Source organism: Acartia tonsa, chromosome 2 (assembly GCF_053477335.1).
Source record: "Acartia tonsa isolate MP-2025a chromosome 2, ASM5347733v1, whole genome shotgun sequence".
NCBI classification, from domain to species: domain Eukaryota; kingdom Metazoa; phylum Arthropoda; class Copepoda; order Calanoida; family Acartiidae; genus Acartia; species Acartia tonsa.
In genome coordinates this window covers 17425044-17438867 of record NC_137261.1, presented here as the reverse complement: position 1 = coordinate 17438867, position 13824 = coordinate 17425044, and the positions used below count along the sequence as shown (strand labels likewise).

The following is a 13824-nucleotide window of genomic DNA, read 5'->3' as shown; positions in this document are numbered from 1 at the left end:
CGGAGCCCAAAATACCTCTATTGTAGATTTCAATTTTTATACTAAAGTAAGTTTGTAGCTACCTGGCTGGAACCTGGAGCCCATAGTACCTCTATTGTTGATTTGAATTTTTATACTAAAGTAAGTTTGTAGCTACCTGGCTTGTACCTGGAGCTCATAATACCTCCATTGTAGATTTCAATTTTTATACCAAGGTAAGTTTGTAGCTACCTGGCTGGAACCTGGAGCCCATAATACCTCTATTGTAGATTTAAATTTTTATACTAAAGTAAGTTAGGAGCTACCTGGCTGGAACCTGGAGCCCATAATACCTCCATTGCAGATTTTAATTTTTATACTAAAGTAAGTTTGTAGCTACCTGGCTGGAACCCGGAGCCCATAATACCTCTATTGTAGATTTAAATTTTTATACTAAAGTAAGTTTGTAGCTACCTGGCTGGAACCTGGAGCTCATAATACCTCCATTGCAGATTTCAATTTTTATACTAAAGTAAGTTTGTAGCTACCTGGCTGGAACCTGGAGTCCATAACACCTCTATTGTAGATTTTAATTTTTATACTAAGGTAAGTTTGTAGCTACCTGGCTGGAATCTGGAGCCCATAATACCTCCATTATTTTTATACTAAGACAATGGCCTATAAATTGATGTATATCTCCATTGATGATACACATAATATCCCCTTCTGTAGATAACAATTAGTGGTTATTATAATAAAAAGTCCCCAATTTTGTTGATCCAACGAATTTTATTGTAATGAACAGTTAAAAGTTCTCTCCCTCCTTGACTAAAAGGTAAATCTTGTTTATTATTATTTGGATTGTACATCAATTTATTGTCCATTGTCTTATCCTTTAAGATCCCTGGTATTGATCAACAGAAAAACTTTTGAGTTTAAAATATTTAGGAATGGATTTATTAATACTTGGATGTTGCACCAGATTCTCTAATAAAGTGATGCTCGCAGTTGGCTAAAATAACGATCCTTCCATCCACCCTCTTTACTCCTTCCCCTCCCTTAATACTGGAAGAACGAATTGTCCAAAAAAAAAGACAGAAAGCAACTAAAATTGACGTCAATCTGTCCCCTGTCATAATATCCACGTATATCCTATATCCATTTATTTTAGGAAATCCTGTCAATACTGCTTGAAACTGGTGATGTTCAGACCCTGGTACAACTACCCCTACCCAATCTTCAGAGTAGTCTCAAACCTTTGATGCTTCAGTCTTCCACTGTGCCTCAGGATACACTCAATTCTAATGATATAATTGAAGTAAGTCATTTTTGCAGAGAGGGAGGAGACATTGGGCTGTTACAATAATCCTCAAAATTTGAACTATGAACTCTGGCCGCAGCGATCGGCTACCTAGCATGCCTAGCAGCAGCGCTCGGCTCCCTAGCCTATAACCTAACCTAAAATAGTTGTTCCCTGTCGGGGGAGAGGGTAGGTACTCAAATTTTCAAAATTAAAGTAAAAAAATTTATAAGAGGATAACGCCATGTTTCTTTTTCGTTGGCTTAACAACTTTGGAGACTTTTGTGCATCATCACTTAGGATGTACATCAATTTATTGGCCAATTGTCTTATCCCTTTAGATCCCTGGATTTTGGTTTGTCTTTATCATGACGCAGTGCCCGTATAATACACATTACATAATAATGGAACCTATTTAAACTTAGTCTTATTTGCATTCAGGTGACATTTCTAATTCTTCATTGAAAAGTAATATTTATTTTTTAATGTTAAGGTTGGAGGTAGGGCGTCCTGTCGTGACCTGGAGAACATCCGTGCCTCCAGCTTTTCCGTTTCTGGCACTAGGAATCATACTTTGAAAGATTCCACCATTTTAAAATAGCTTAAAACCTACCAACTACTTTATATAATAGAATAAAAAAAACTAATTCGTCTGAACTAAATTAAGCAAACTTAACACCATACATATTTAGGACATCCTGACAAAAGTTGGGGATCAAATGGCTTTCTTGTTTTTTGATAAATATATATCAAAAGTTATGGAGTCCCACAGGGTAGTGTTCTTGGTTCTATTCTGTTTTTATAATACTATTTATTATCAATTAGACAGGAATCATTTAAAGTAACTTTATCGCGCCAGGAACGTGTCTGTGATGCTGTTCACGAGCAGGAAGAGGTTGAGGATCTACGACATGGAGGTTGAGGAGGAGGAGGACGAGGAGATGTTCAACTCCTCTGGTCCTCTGACTGAGACTACTGATTATAATCCTATGTATTGAGGAGTTATTCAACTCCTTTTTTTGCAGTTAAATAAAATTGGGGTGGATTTTAAATTTTGTTTTTATTAAAGGGGACTATGCACAAACGAGGGCAAGTGATTCTAAGCACCTTTCAGTAGTGATACTAGATATTTTCTTGTGAATATACTAGGCTTATGTTTTATATAGTTATACCAACTATAAAAAAAAAGTTTTACCATGGTTTTCTAAGAATAAAACTTTAAAATGTTAATCATTTTTTGATAAAATATCATTAAAGTTCAAAAGTTCAAATAGAATAACACGCCAAAACATATCCAAATGCTGTAAATAAAACTGTTATCAATATTACAAGTTACCATCCATGTCTCTAAATTAACATTTTTCATTTGAAAAGTTTACTTTTGTGTCACAGAAGTTTGAACTCAGAAAAACATTTGATGAGCCAAAAAATGCCTACCATTTCAAAGTTTTTTTTTTCATATAATTCCATGATGAAACTTGTTTTTTTGAATTAATATAAAGATATTAGGTAAACATAACCCTAGTATATTCACCACAAAAACACTCAGAATCACCGCTGGAAGTGCTTAGACTTGCTCTTGTTCGTGGATAGTCCCTTTTAATCTGTTAAAAAAGAATGTAATCCAGTTAAAATATTGTGATATTTAATGAAATTATTACGCTTATTATTTGTTTTGTACCTGATTGATTTACTAAGTTCAGTTTAAATTTAAAAATGTTTTTTTTTCCAGTATGGCTATGAAACCGATTAATATCCGCTGGATTAGAACAGGTTCTTTCAGCCATACTGAAATATTATGTAAAGCATCTACGAATCATGAAATAATACCAGTTTTGTTACCCGGGCCCTCTGGGCTAACAAAACTGGTTTCAATCTTATGATTTTAAATTTCAAAATCCGTAGAAAGCTGCCTATAAACTATTCACTATTCCAGAAATATCAAATGTTTTAGACATCAATAAATCAAAATTTGAGAAAAATATTTAAAACAAAATGGCGGGAGCAGTTTGCCGCTGTATCCAGCGATTCTCCCTGTCAACTCCCATAAGACAACCAGCTAGTTTGAGCTTGTACAAGCTGCATGCGGCCAACTACTCGACAGAACCTGCTGAAAAGAAGGAGCTTACTAATAAAGAGTTGGTTGCTGAAAAAATCAAGGTATATGTTTGCAGTCAGAAAATTGGTTAATTGATTGGTTGGTCATAGCTTTAGTGTTTTTACTTAAGTCGTCATTGAGTAGGTTAAGACAATTGTATAACCACTAGGGCTAGTTCAAGCACGTTAAAACTTGACTCGATATTTTTTGTCTTATAATAAAAGAACAAGTAGTTTCATTTTTAATTTTTCATAGGTATATCTTTAATAATTTAAAATTTCCCAGCGTTTTAAGGGATTTTTTTTATCTATAGATGAAAGTTCAAGTAGTTTAATGCTTAAGTTTTTGGTCTGAATTTTCCAGAAGTTTTTAGTTTTATGCGTCGGTGCTTATCGTTGTTGTCATCCTTGTTCTATTTATAAATTCGTTATTGATTTTTTTATAAGTTTTGATTAATACAGGAAAGAAATATGTCAACAGCCATGCGACTCTACCTACAGAGGAAACGAGAACATGACATGTTCATAGCCAGGGAGGAGGCAGAGTTTGAGATGGGAAAACAGCATCTGGCCAATATGATGGGGCTGGACTATCAATCTATGACTCAGGTATAACATAAAGCATTAACAAATACCAGGGATCTAGAGGGATAAAATTCCATCTTCTGTATATTACAACTATTGGTTGTAACGTTTGGACACTTAAGTTAATTGATCAACAACATTCCCAATGATGATTTACAAAATTACCCCTTCAGTAGATTTCAATTAGTGGTTAGAAAATGTTGTAAAACTTTGGGAACTAGTGTAATAAACAGCCAAATGTCCCCTTTCTCCCCGATAATTTACTCTAATACACAAGTTGTCCTTAACTAACTCTAACAAAACTGGTATTAAATTGTTTTTAATATTAGTAGAAATGTGGCTATAACACAACACGATATTTCTGTTTGGCATAGAACCGGTTCTAACCAACGGATATTAAACGGTTTCGTAGCCATATTGTAAATATTTGTAGTTAGGACTTAGATAAAAGTAAGTATAGAATACTTATTTCCCTCTGGATTTCTTCAGTATGGCTTAGAACCGGTTCTAATTCAGTGGATATTGATCGGTTTCAAAGCCATACTGTATATATATTTGTAGGAGGATATAGATAAACGTATAAAATACCTGTTCCCCTCTGGTTTACTTCAGTATGGCTTAGAACTGGTTTTAGTCAGCGGATATTGATCGGTTTGGAAGCCATACTAAAAATATATTTGTAGGAGGATATAGACAAAAGTATAGAATACCTGTTTCCGTCTGGATTACTGCCAGAGGCCAGACCAATTATGAAACCTCCAGCTCAAATTTTTCCAAAGTAAGTTTCTTATTTTTGCTTTAAAAAGCGAAGCTTTTTTACAATTAGGGTTCGTACGTCCGCACAGTGGTCTATTTTGGCCTTTTGGTGGACATTTCACCTACCTCTACTCAAAGTCAATTTTATCAGCTTCTAGTTGATAAGATCGTTCAAAATAAAAAACATGCGCCTTATTATTGCCCAATACAACTCGTATGTGCATCTAGAGAAGAAAAACAAAAGCCAACTGGTCTAGAAAATACTTAGAAACTTAGCTAAAATTTCATATTTTCATAATTTTTTCTTAAATGGTAGAGAGCCTAAATTCGATGTTTTAAAGCAATGAAAACATTTAAAAACCTTGAAGAATTAATAAATATTACTGTAGCAATGATCATATAAAGGTAAATGGTCAATCATCAAACGTTGTGCAACATACATTTGATACAACTAATTGAAGATTCTTCAAATTTATTAACGAAGTCATTTTCTCTTAGATAAGTAATAATACTTAATCTAGTAATGTTTTCAGCTGTTTAACAGCTAAATCTAGAAATTGAAGAAAAAAAATATTACCTAATATATCCAATAAAATGAATTAGAAATATTAATTGAAGAAGTTAAATTCTACTGAAATATCTAATGTTAAAATATCATTAAATAGTCTTATAAAATGGCTAACAGCTGAGCAGCAGCCGTTACCCAGCTGCCATATGAATGGGCCCCCACTGTTTTTGATAGCATTTTTGAGCTCAGTACCCATAAAAACCTACCACTAGACATGCCACAAGCCCTATCTACACATCATACTCTTGGCCACTCCCAGCCGTTTTCAGCTGGTTCTAGCCGTTAAGCGGCTAGTACAAGAAACTTTTAAAATGGTTATGGGTAACATTTAACATGAATTAAAGGAAAATTATGTATTAAGAAGTTGATTCCTACGTAATAAATGATGGATTTGCCCTGAAAATGGCAAAAAAACGGCTAAACGGCTGAGCCGCCAGCCGTTAGCCATTTCTTTTCCAACTTTTTGTGTTATTTATATAAAATAGACCTACCAAGGAATACTTATGCAAAGTTTCATAAGAAATTCGGGTTTTAAGTGCCTTTTGCGAATTGATTACAAAAAGGATACAATAACCCCCCCCCCGCCCCCCCCCCCCCTAAAAAGATTAAAACATTCATTTTAAATCTCTTAAAGTCTCTTAATTTGTTGTAGGCTCTTTGTTGGCAGTTTAAATTCATCAGAAATTAAAATTGAAAGAGAAATGAAAAAAATTGTAAAAAAGATTTTTTCTTCTAATGCAATTTTAGAGTTTTGCCCCTAAAATTAAAGCTAAAATTTTAAAGAAACCGGGCCCTGCAACAACCTAAACTAAGCATCAAACTATGGCATTATACCTGTATATTAAGAATAATATATGGTTTGGTATGTTGCGGGGCCCGGTTTTTGGTGAAAAACTTAAAAAACTGAAAATTATTGCCAAAAATTTTTGTAAAAATATTTAAGAAATGACATGAAAATTTTTCAAATACAACAAAAAAAGGATGAAAAAAGTAAAACAAAAAATTCAAACCTCCAGTTTCCTAATAGTTCATGTAGTATTTTAAATATAAATAGGTGAAGAAACTTCATTGTATCAAAGTAACACTGAAAATAATTATTTTTTCCAGAGATGGTGAAAATTCAAAAGTTAAAATTCATGACGTGAAAATAATCCTTAACCTTCATGTTTCAAAGTTCATAATTCATCAACCAATAGTTAAAAAGACAAAATCTCTTCGGTTTTATATGAGATAGGGTATATATTTTCAAAATAATTTTTTAATTTAGAGGAACTCCAATGTTGAATTTTGGCGAAATGTCCGGCCTTAGACCGCTGTGGTCCGTACGTAATGGGTACTTAGCTCTTTATTTATGCATGTGGGAATTATACTATCGATGATGATTCCTGTAATATTTGGGTACATTTTAGACTACAACTTTTAGTATGATATAATCATTCTATTCATCTGATTCTTGGATGTTTGAATCCTATGACAACAAGGTACAATATTATAAACGAAGCATCATTATAATCAAGTCCCAAAGATGTAAGTATGTCCTTGAACAGAACCATGAAGTTACGCAAATTTGGGTACAAGATTCAGTTCTTAAAAACCTGCAACCATAAAAAAATAACTTTCCTCAGGCAAAAGGAGGCAGAATTTGACGTGGATGGTCGGCCCTTCCAGAGCTTTTTCTACACCCTAAAACCAAATCTGAACCAAAAGCAGTTTGAGTTGCGAGACTGCATCGAGGCTGTGACCATTTTTGGTGACAGGCTGATTAAACAAGGCAAAAGAGCAGATTCTAATCAGGTAAATTATCGTGTCTTATTATGTACAGCTTTCCGCGGATATTAAAATGAAAACTTACAAGATTACAACCAGTTTTATAAGCTTCGAGAGGCCGAAGACCTTAGTAAACAATACTGGTATTAATTTTATGATTTCATATTCGTGGAAAATTGTCTGTAATACGATGCTATACATGATTTTTCATTGGCCAAGAACCGGTTCTAAATTATCTACAAAGCCAAGTATACCCTGAATTGTTGTATACAATTTGTAACCTATTTTTGTAAGTAGGTTTCATTTTTAAAAAATTAAGTAGGTAAATATAGATTTAATGTTAGATGTTATTTTAACCGAGCTACGACGTCCATTTTAATTTTAAGGTGCTTGATATTAGTAAAATAGCTGACTCCAGATAGTTGAACAAACCAGATCTGGAGAATAAGCGCTGCTACTCTATTGTTGATATTTAGGTGCTTGACATCAGTAAGATAGCTGATTCCAGATGGTTGAACAAACGAGAGCTGGAGAATATGTGTGTGGAAATTATCAGTGACAAAGAATATGAGGATTTTATTTATACACTCAACAGATTAATTGAACTCCCGTTCTCATACAGGTAATCCTTATGTTAAAGTAAAAGAATCTGTGTCTGTCTGTACTGAAGGTTATCGCTAACCACTTTTTTCTTTTCAAAAAGGCATAAGTTTTCATACAAACTAATTTGTTTTGTTTTTAGAATCTATTATATATTTAAAATGAAGCTGGCTAAATTAACGATACCTCTTTCCCCTCCTACAACTGGATGAACGAACTGACAAATAAATGAGGTCCATATTATCAAGCTGAATTGACGACAAATTTTTCCCTGTCCTAACATCCACGTACAGGGTGCACCACATAAATCCGGACTTTTTCTTATTTTTAAACAAATAAACATAAAATCGTCAATTATAAAGATTTTATTGAATTTTAAAAACTGGGAAGCAACCTAGGTATATGACTATTAGATTATTTAATAAAATCGCCGCCAGCCTCAATCACCGCCTCTACCCGCCCCCTGAACCGCCCACCGACCCTGGTCACCATGTACCTGTTCAAGCAGGCGAAGTTCTCCATGATAGGAGCAATGAGAGAGGTCTTTTTGGTATGGGCATGTCTATTGGTTCATGCTTTAATGGCGCTCCCGGCCCAAAAGTCTATTGGATTAGATCGGGGCTGCTGGGAGGCCACATCTCCTTAAGGACGTGAGTAACCGCAGGATCCAAATTAACCCATCTTTAAAGCTACCCTTTGACACGGTGGCTCTCATTTGGGCCACAGTTAAGCTAGAACAACGTTTTATACCTTTTTAAAAATGGCATGCAGATTAAGATAGGGTTATTAGCGCAATACATAGTCTAAAACGAGTTTCAAGGTTCCATATGGGCCCCTGAAGTCAAGAACCGAGAAATTTTCAAGATTTTTGACGTTTTTGACATCTTAAAATCTACCACGATCCACTTTGTCGGAGTACTTCAGCCAAGTCAGCTGGGATAGAGAGCTCTAGTCTTTTCTGGTGTTTTCACTAGGTATCTGATAGTATCTCCGGCAAGTTTCATTAGTCCATCTCACCTACAGATGGGCTGAGATCAGATTTAGTAGGCTCAAGTCATAAATATACGGTAAACTATCTGCGCAATTCGAATCTGCCTTGTTGAACATATGCGCGGCCAGCTCGGCGTACACGTCCTCCATCGTCCAAAGATTTTCATGGGCAAAAAGGTCATTACCTAAGCTTTTTATAGTGGGGTCAAACGTCCTGATTGGTCAAGTAGTTTTGGCGCTATGGTCGTTTTAAAAAAGTCCGGATTTATGTGGCGCACCCTGTATATTCTATAATCTATTTCCATTGTTTTTAGAGTCAAGGATGAAATATTCAAGTACAGAATAACAGATGCCACCTCCCAGAACACACAAACATTTCTTACTCCCCAATATAATGACGAGGTATGGCCTGTATGAAAACAATGTGTAAATACTAGGGCCGGATGCTTGATATCCGGCTGATTTCTAATGTCGGATATCCGGTTCTATCTGGATAACGATCGATATTCGGCAAATTACCAGATATCCGGCTGGATAATCGGATATCCTGCATTAAAAATCAGCCGGATATTCGGTAACCGGATAATTTTAATATCCGGTAACCGGCCGGATATTTGTCCTAACTCTAGTAAATACACATTGCTACACACTTCTTACCTTCTAGGGATTTGCCATTTGGTAAAATTTTTATATGAAATATCCATATCAAAAAATTTTACTTTATACAATATAAATATTTATATTTTATAATATTCATTTATTATTGTTGTTCTCTTTATGTATGTGTACACCCAAAAATAATCTAATCTAATTTAAGGGAAAGGCCTTTGTAGAGTTTGAGGGCAGAAGGAAGACCTCCCAGGCGACTGTTAAAGTGACCAAGCCAGGTAAAGATTTATTTTTTTTCAGAACTTTTATAAGGATCTTAAGGGATAAGACAATTTACAGTAAATTGATTTACTTCAACAATGATGATAAAAAGAGTTTTAAGATGAAAAGTTTTACTTTGCTAGTTTTAACCAATCAATCAGGAAAATACAGACAGACACATAGAGATCCTGTTACTTTATTATAAGGATAAATGATATGATATATGACAAAAATAAAGGTATTCTCTGTTGACAATATAATCAACAATATTATGATATACCTAGCATTTTTTTACGATGGCTTTTTAATGATGACGTTTTTAACCATGTCGTTTTTTGCGAGGGAGTTTTTAAATTACAGTTTTAGGTATTACTTTTTTAGGAACGGGTTATTATCAACTAAGTCATTAATATTATCCACGTCAATATCCACGTGTATTCTATATCCATTATGTTTAGGCACTGGAGAAATGGTGATTATCAATGAAGAATATCCTCATTACGTCATGGATATTGGATATTTCCCCTGTCATAATATCCAAGTAGATTCTAAATATCCATTATTGTTTAGGAACTGGAGAAATGGTGATAATCAACGAAGAATATCCTCATTACGTAATGGATATTGGATATTTCTTTTCACTCAAAGATCGGTTACAAATTATTTACCCTCTACAATTTACAAAGGTAAATAGAAAATAAATGAAGAAAAAAATACAATAAAAGGTCAAACTCCTATTTATCCACAAGATGCCTCTAGGGGCACTTGAGAGAGAGGGTGGGGTTGGAGGTACCTTACCTTAAAATAGTTACGAACCTTCCAAGGACCTTAGAGAAACTACATTGTACCAGTAGCTAAAGGAGAACCAATTCGGTTCAGCCGTTGCGAGATCCTCCAAGAGACAGACACACAGACAGAGATCATGTTATTTTTATAAAAGGATGCAGATTTAAATTTTGAAAAGCTTAGATACTGTTATTTGTTTAAACCAACTGACAATAAATTCTATCTTTGACACGTTTTCAATGTTTAATTTTTTGTAGTTACTTGGTCTTGTGGATCTGGAAGTAAAAGTGTCAGGTTCAGGTTCTTCTGCCCAGGCTGGAGCCATCAGATATGCTACCTCTATGTGCCTAAGGTAATAACGAACTTAACAAGAATGACAACATCCAAAGTAAAGAACAAAAAATTATCGAATAGTCAAACAGACAAAGTGAGTTATATAGAGCAGATATTCAGTTCTCATAACAAAAGAAAAAATATGCAAAAACTCCAAGAAAATCACGGAATCTTCACTAAAAGTTTTATATGCCCAATCTTAAAAAACAGCCAAGAAAGTCACATTTTCCTAATAGAGTCACGGACTGACAAAGTGAATTATAGAGTAACTTCGCTACTAAAAAACACTTTCTAAAAACCACGTGTATGTTCGTTTGTCTGTTTAAGTTTGTTTTATTTGCTTTTAAAAAATGATAAATTATCCTTTTTTACAAAGTATAATGCTCTATTAATGTATTCCATGTAACTGATTCACACACTTTTACTGTCCAGATGCAAGAAGCTTATTGCAGCTGCGCAATTTTTGAATATATTTGTCTTAAACACTTACAAAAAAATTTATTTAGGTCTTTTGTTGATAAATCCATGGTTGATGATATGAAAGTAAATGGTCTATTAACACAGGTAATTAATAATTCAAACATTTTTTTTTAAAGTGGTCACAATCTAGTAACAGTTCATCACCGTAAAAATTAGTTTGAAATTCCAAATCTTAACTAGTCCATGCACTGTAAACTTTTAAAGCAAACTTGTAAAGAATTATGAAATACCTATTAATATTTGTTTTTCCTATCTAGAAATTTTTAAACCTAAAGTTTACAAAAATTACTTAGATTTCTTTGGATTTATTGGTTGCCAGATATAAAATTGTACAGCAAGATGGCAGTGTTTTAGTAAAGATTGAGAATTTAAATTTAAAAGTTGACATATTGCAAGCACTTTAAACTCAACAAAACATTTGATGATATTTCGTCAAAAATCGCTTAACATTTCAAAGTTTGTTTTCAGTTAAATCCATAGTCAAACTTTTTTATGTTGTTAATATAACTATATTACAAATATAGCTATTTGTTTGATGATATTAATAATTACATTACTTTAAAGCAATTATAAGAATTAATATTCAGAGAGGGAGTGGACATTGGGCTGGTTTTACAAAGTTTTATAAAAACTAGTGATGGCAATCCGTCGAATTTTTGGGCCGGATTCGGATTCCGGATTCTTAAAAGAATCCGTCAAAAAGAGTGGCGGATTCCTTGCGGATTCCGGATTCTTATTTTTGACGGATTCCGGATTCGGATTCCGGATTCTAGCAGTATTTTTAAAGGCGTTTTAAAAAAAATTAAAAAATTAAGTGCTACATATGTCCTAAAAATTAATGTTCTTGGTGTTCTCTATAATTCACTTCCGAGAATCGAACCAGATTTTGAAAAATTTTATATGTAATGATGATAATCTTTGCCTTCAAAAAGTGATAGTTGAAAGAAAAAACTCAAGACGCTAATTTTAGCATACCAATTAAGAATCCGGAATCCGCTAATAAAAAACGGATTCCGGATTCGGATTCCAAGATTGGCCCAAAAATTGGGCGGATTCCGGATCCGGATTCCGGATTGCCAACCCTAATAAAAACGTTTTCTTATTCGTTAGTTTAACAACCTAGGGGATTTTTATTGAATTGGTACATTATGTAGTGTCCAAACTTTACCACTAATTGTTATTTTAAAAAGGGATAATTTCGTGTGTCATCCTTGGGGATGTATATCAATTTATCGGTCATTGTCTTGTCCCTTCAGATCCCTGATTAATACTTAATTTTGTTTTACTTTTAGGCAGAGTTGTGGATCCGCAAAAAAATGCGGATCCGATAAATTTATGGAAAAATATACCTAAATTTATATAAAATAGTCACTTACAAAGACATTCTCGTGATGAGAGCCAATCTTTAAGGTTTAGGTTCAGACTTAAAAATTAAAAGTATTTTTGACTTCGAGATTAAGGAATAAATATTTTAAAAAAAATTTGGTGATTTTATTTTTATTGTCAATGATCCGGATCCGCATACAATCAATGCGGATCCGCAACACTGCTTTTAGGATATACGTGTGGAAGTCCCCAAAGTTTCTTATTTGTTGGTTTAACAACCTAGGGGATTTTTATTGAATTGGTACATTATGTTGAGTGTCCAAACTTAACATTACCACTAATTGTTATTTCCCGAAGGGGTTATTTTGTGTACCATCATTGTCATTCATTGGTCATTGTCTTATCCCTTAGATCCGTGATTAATGATTACTTTTGTTTTAGGATATTCGTGTGAAAGAGAGGAAGAAGTTTGGTAAAGTTAAAGCCAGAAAAGCCTACACATGGAAGAGAAGATAGAAAGATACACTCAATTTTCTTTATTTTTACTTCTCACAATTTAATTGTTTCATACTGTGTTTATGTATTGTTTTAAAATATTTTTAGACAAAGGAAAGTTTCAAAATAAAAAATCTACAAATCTTATTTTTTACAGAGAGGGAGGGGACATTTGACTGGAAATTACTGAATTTGGATACTTTAATTGAATTTTTATTGGTCTGTTCAAAAGTATAAGTTCCAAATAATTTTGATCTACAGAAGGTGTAATTTCATTTATCATCATTGAGGATTTATATCAATTTATCATCCACTTTCTTTTTCTTAAGATCCCTATATTTTCCAGTTATTTAGATATTGTCACTGTAATGTCTTAATAATTTAAATTTACTTTGTCAAATCAGGGAGGGAGGGGACATTGGGCTGTTTATTATTCTTGTCCACAATGTTTATAATGAAGTTTTTTAGATTAACAACTATGGGGACTTTTATTAAATTTTAAATTTTTAATTGGTACAAGATAAGTGTCCAATCGTTTCAACCACTAATTGTAATCTACCAAAGGGTAATTTTGGGTATCGAAGATATACACAATTAGCAATGTCTTATCCTAGATCCCTGTAGATCCCTGTTGTCAAATACTTAGGGTAACGCGGGGTAATTCCGGTCAATTTTTTTCTTCAACTTAAAAAAAAACATACTTCCCAAAAACTTTTTCCGGTTTTTAAGAGTGCAAATGAACGATATGGCAATAACGAAGAAGCCTGTCTTGGTCCCATTAAGATCTCGCAACTAGAAGTCGGTCAAAAATCGGTTTAAAGGGCGGCGGTTGGCCTATACCGGAATAGCCCCACCGGTGGGGCTATTTCGGTCAGTTGACTTTGGGGGGGTGGAACACCCCCTTAAAGTATTT

General features: G+C 33.8%; 4 protein-coding genes across 11 annotated transcripts in view; all 4 read left to right on the top strand.

Moving 5' to 3' along the window:
- The window catches only part of APC4 (anaphase-promoting complex subunit 4), a 22944-nt gene extending 20664 nt beyond the window's left edge, over nucleotides 1–2280 (top strand). Inside the window, exons 18-20 of the mRNA XM_080147699.1 lie at nucleotides 1130–1276; nucleotides 1752–1825; nucleotides 2121–2280. Coding sequence (XP_080003825.1) covers nucleotides 1130–1276; nucleotides 1752–1825; nucleotides 2121–2256 — 357 coding nt within the window. The 3' untranslated portion in view covers nucleotides 2257–2280. The remainder of the gene's footprint in view (nucleotides 1–1129; nucleotides 1277–1751; nucleotides 1826–2120) is intronic.
- Nucleotides 1–13824, top strand: part of LOC145305909 (uncharacterized) — a 64791-nt gene that overhangs the window by 8106 nt on the left and 42861 nt on the right. The gene's annotated exons all lie outside the window — the stretch shown is intronic.
- Nucleotides 1–13824, top strand: part of Sac1 (phosphatidylinositol-3-phosphatase SAC1) — a 45697-nt gene that overhangs the window by 8120 nt on the left and 23753 nt on the right. The window lies entirely within an intron of this gene.
- Nucleotides 1–13824, top strand: part of mRpS9 (mitochondrial ribosomal protein S9) — a 27843-nt gene extending 14019 nt beyond the window's left edge. The window contains exons 2-12 of the mRNA XM_080147769.1: nucleotides 3195–3418; nucleotides 3818–3964; nucleotides 4624–4718; nucleotides 6890–7058; nucleotides 7508–7653; nucleotides 8936–9023; nucleotides 9439–9508; nucleotides 10062–10177; nucleotides 10535–10629; nucleotides 11117–11174; nucleotides 12858–13824. Coding sequence (XP_080003895.1) covers nucleotides 3254–3418; nucleotides 3818–3964; nucleotides 4624–4718; nucleotides 6890–7058; nucleotides 7508–7653; nucleotides 8936–9023; nucleotides 9439–9508; nucleotides 10062–10177; nucleotides 10535–10629; nucleotides 11117–11174; nucleotides 12858–12932 — 1224 coding nt within the window. The 5' untranslated portion in view covers nucleotides 3195–3253 and the 3' untranslated portion in view covers nucleotides 12933–13824. The remainder of the gene's footprint in view (nucleotides 1–3194; nucleotides 3419–3817; nucleotides 3965–4623; nucleotides 4719–6889; nucleotides 7059–7507; nucleotides 7654–8935; nucleotides 9024–9438; nucleotides 9509–10061; nucleotides 10178–10534; nucleotides 10630–11116; nucleotides 11175–12857) is intronic.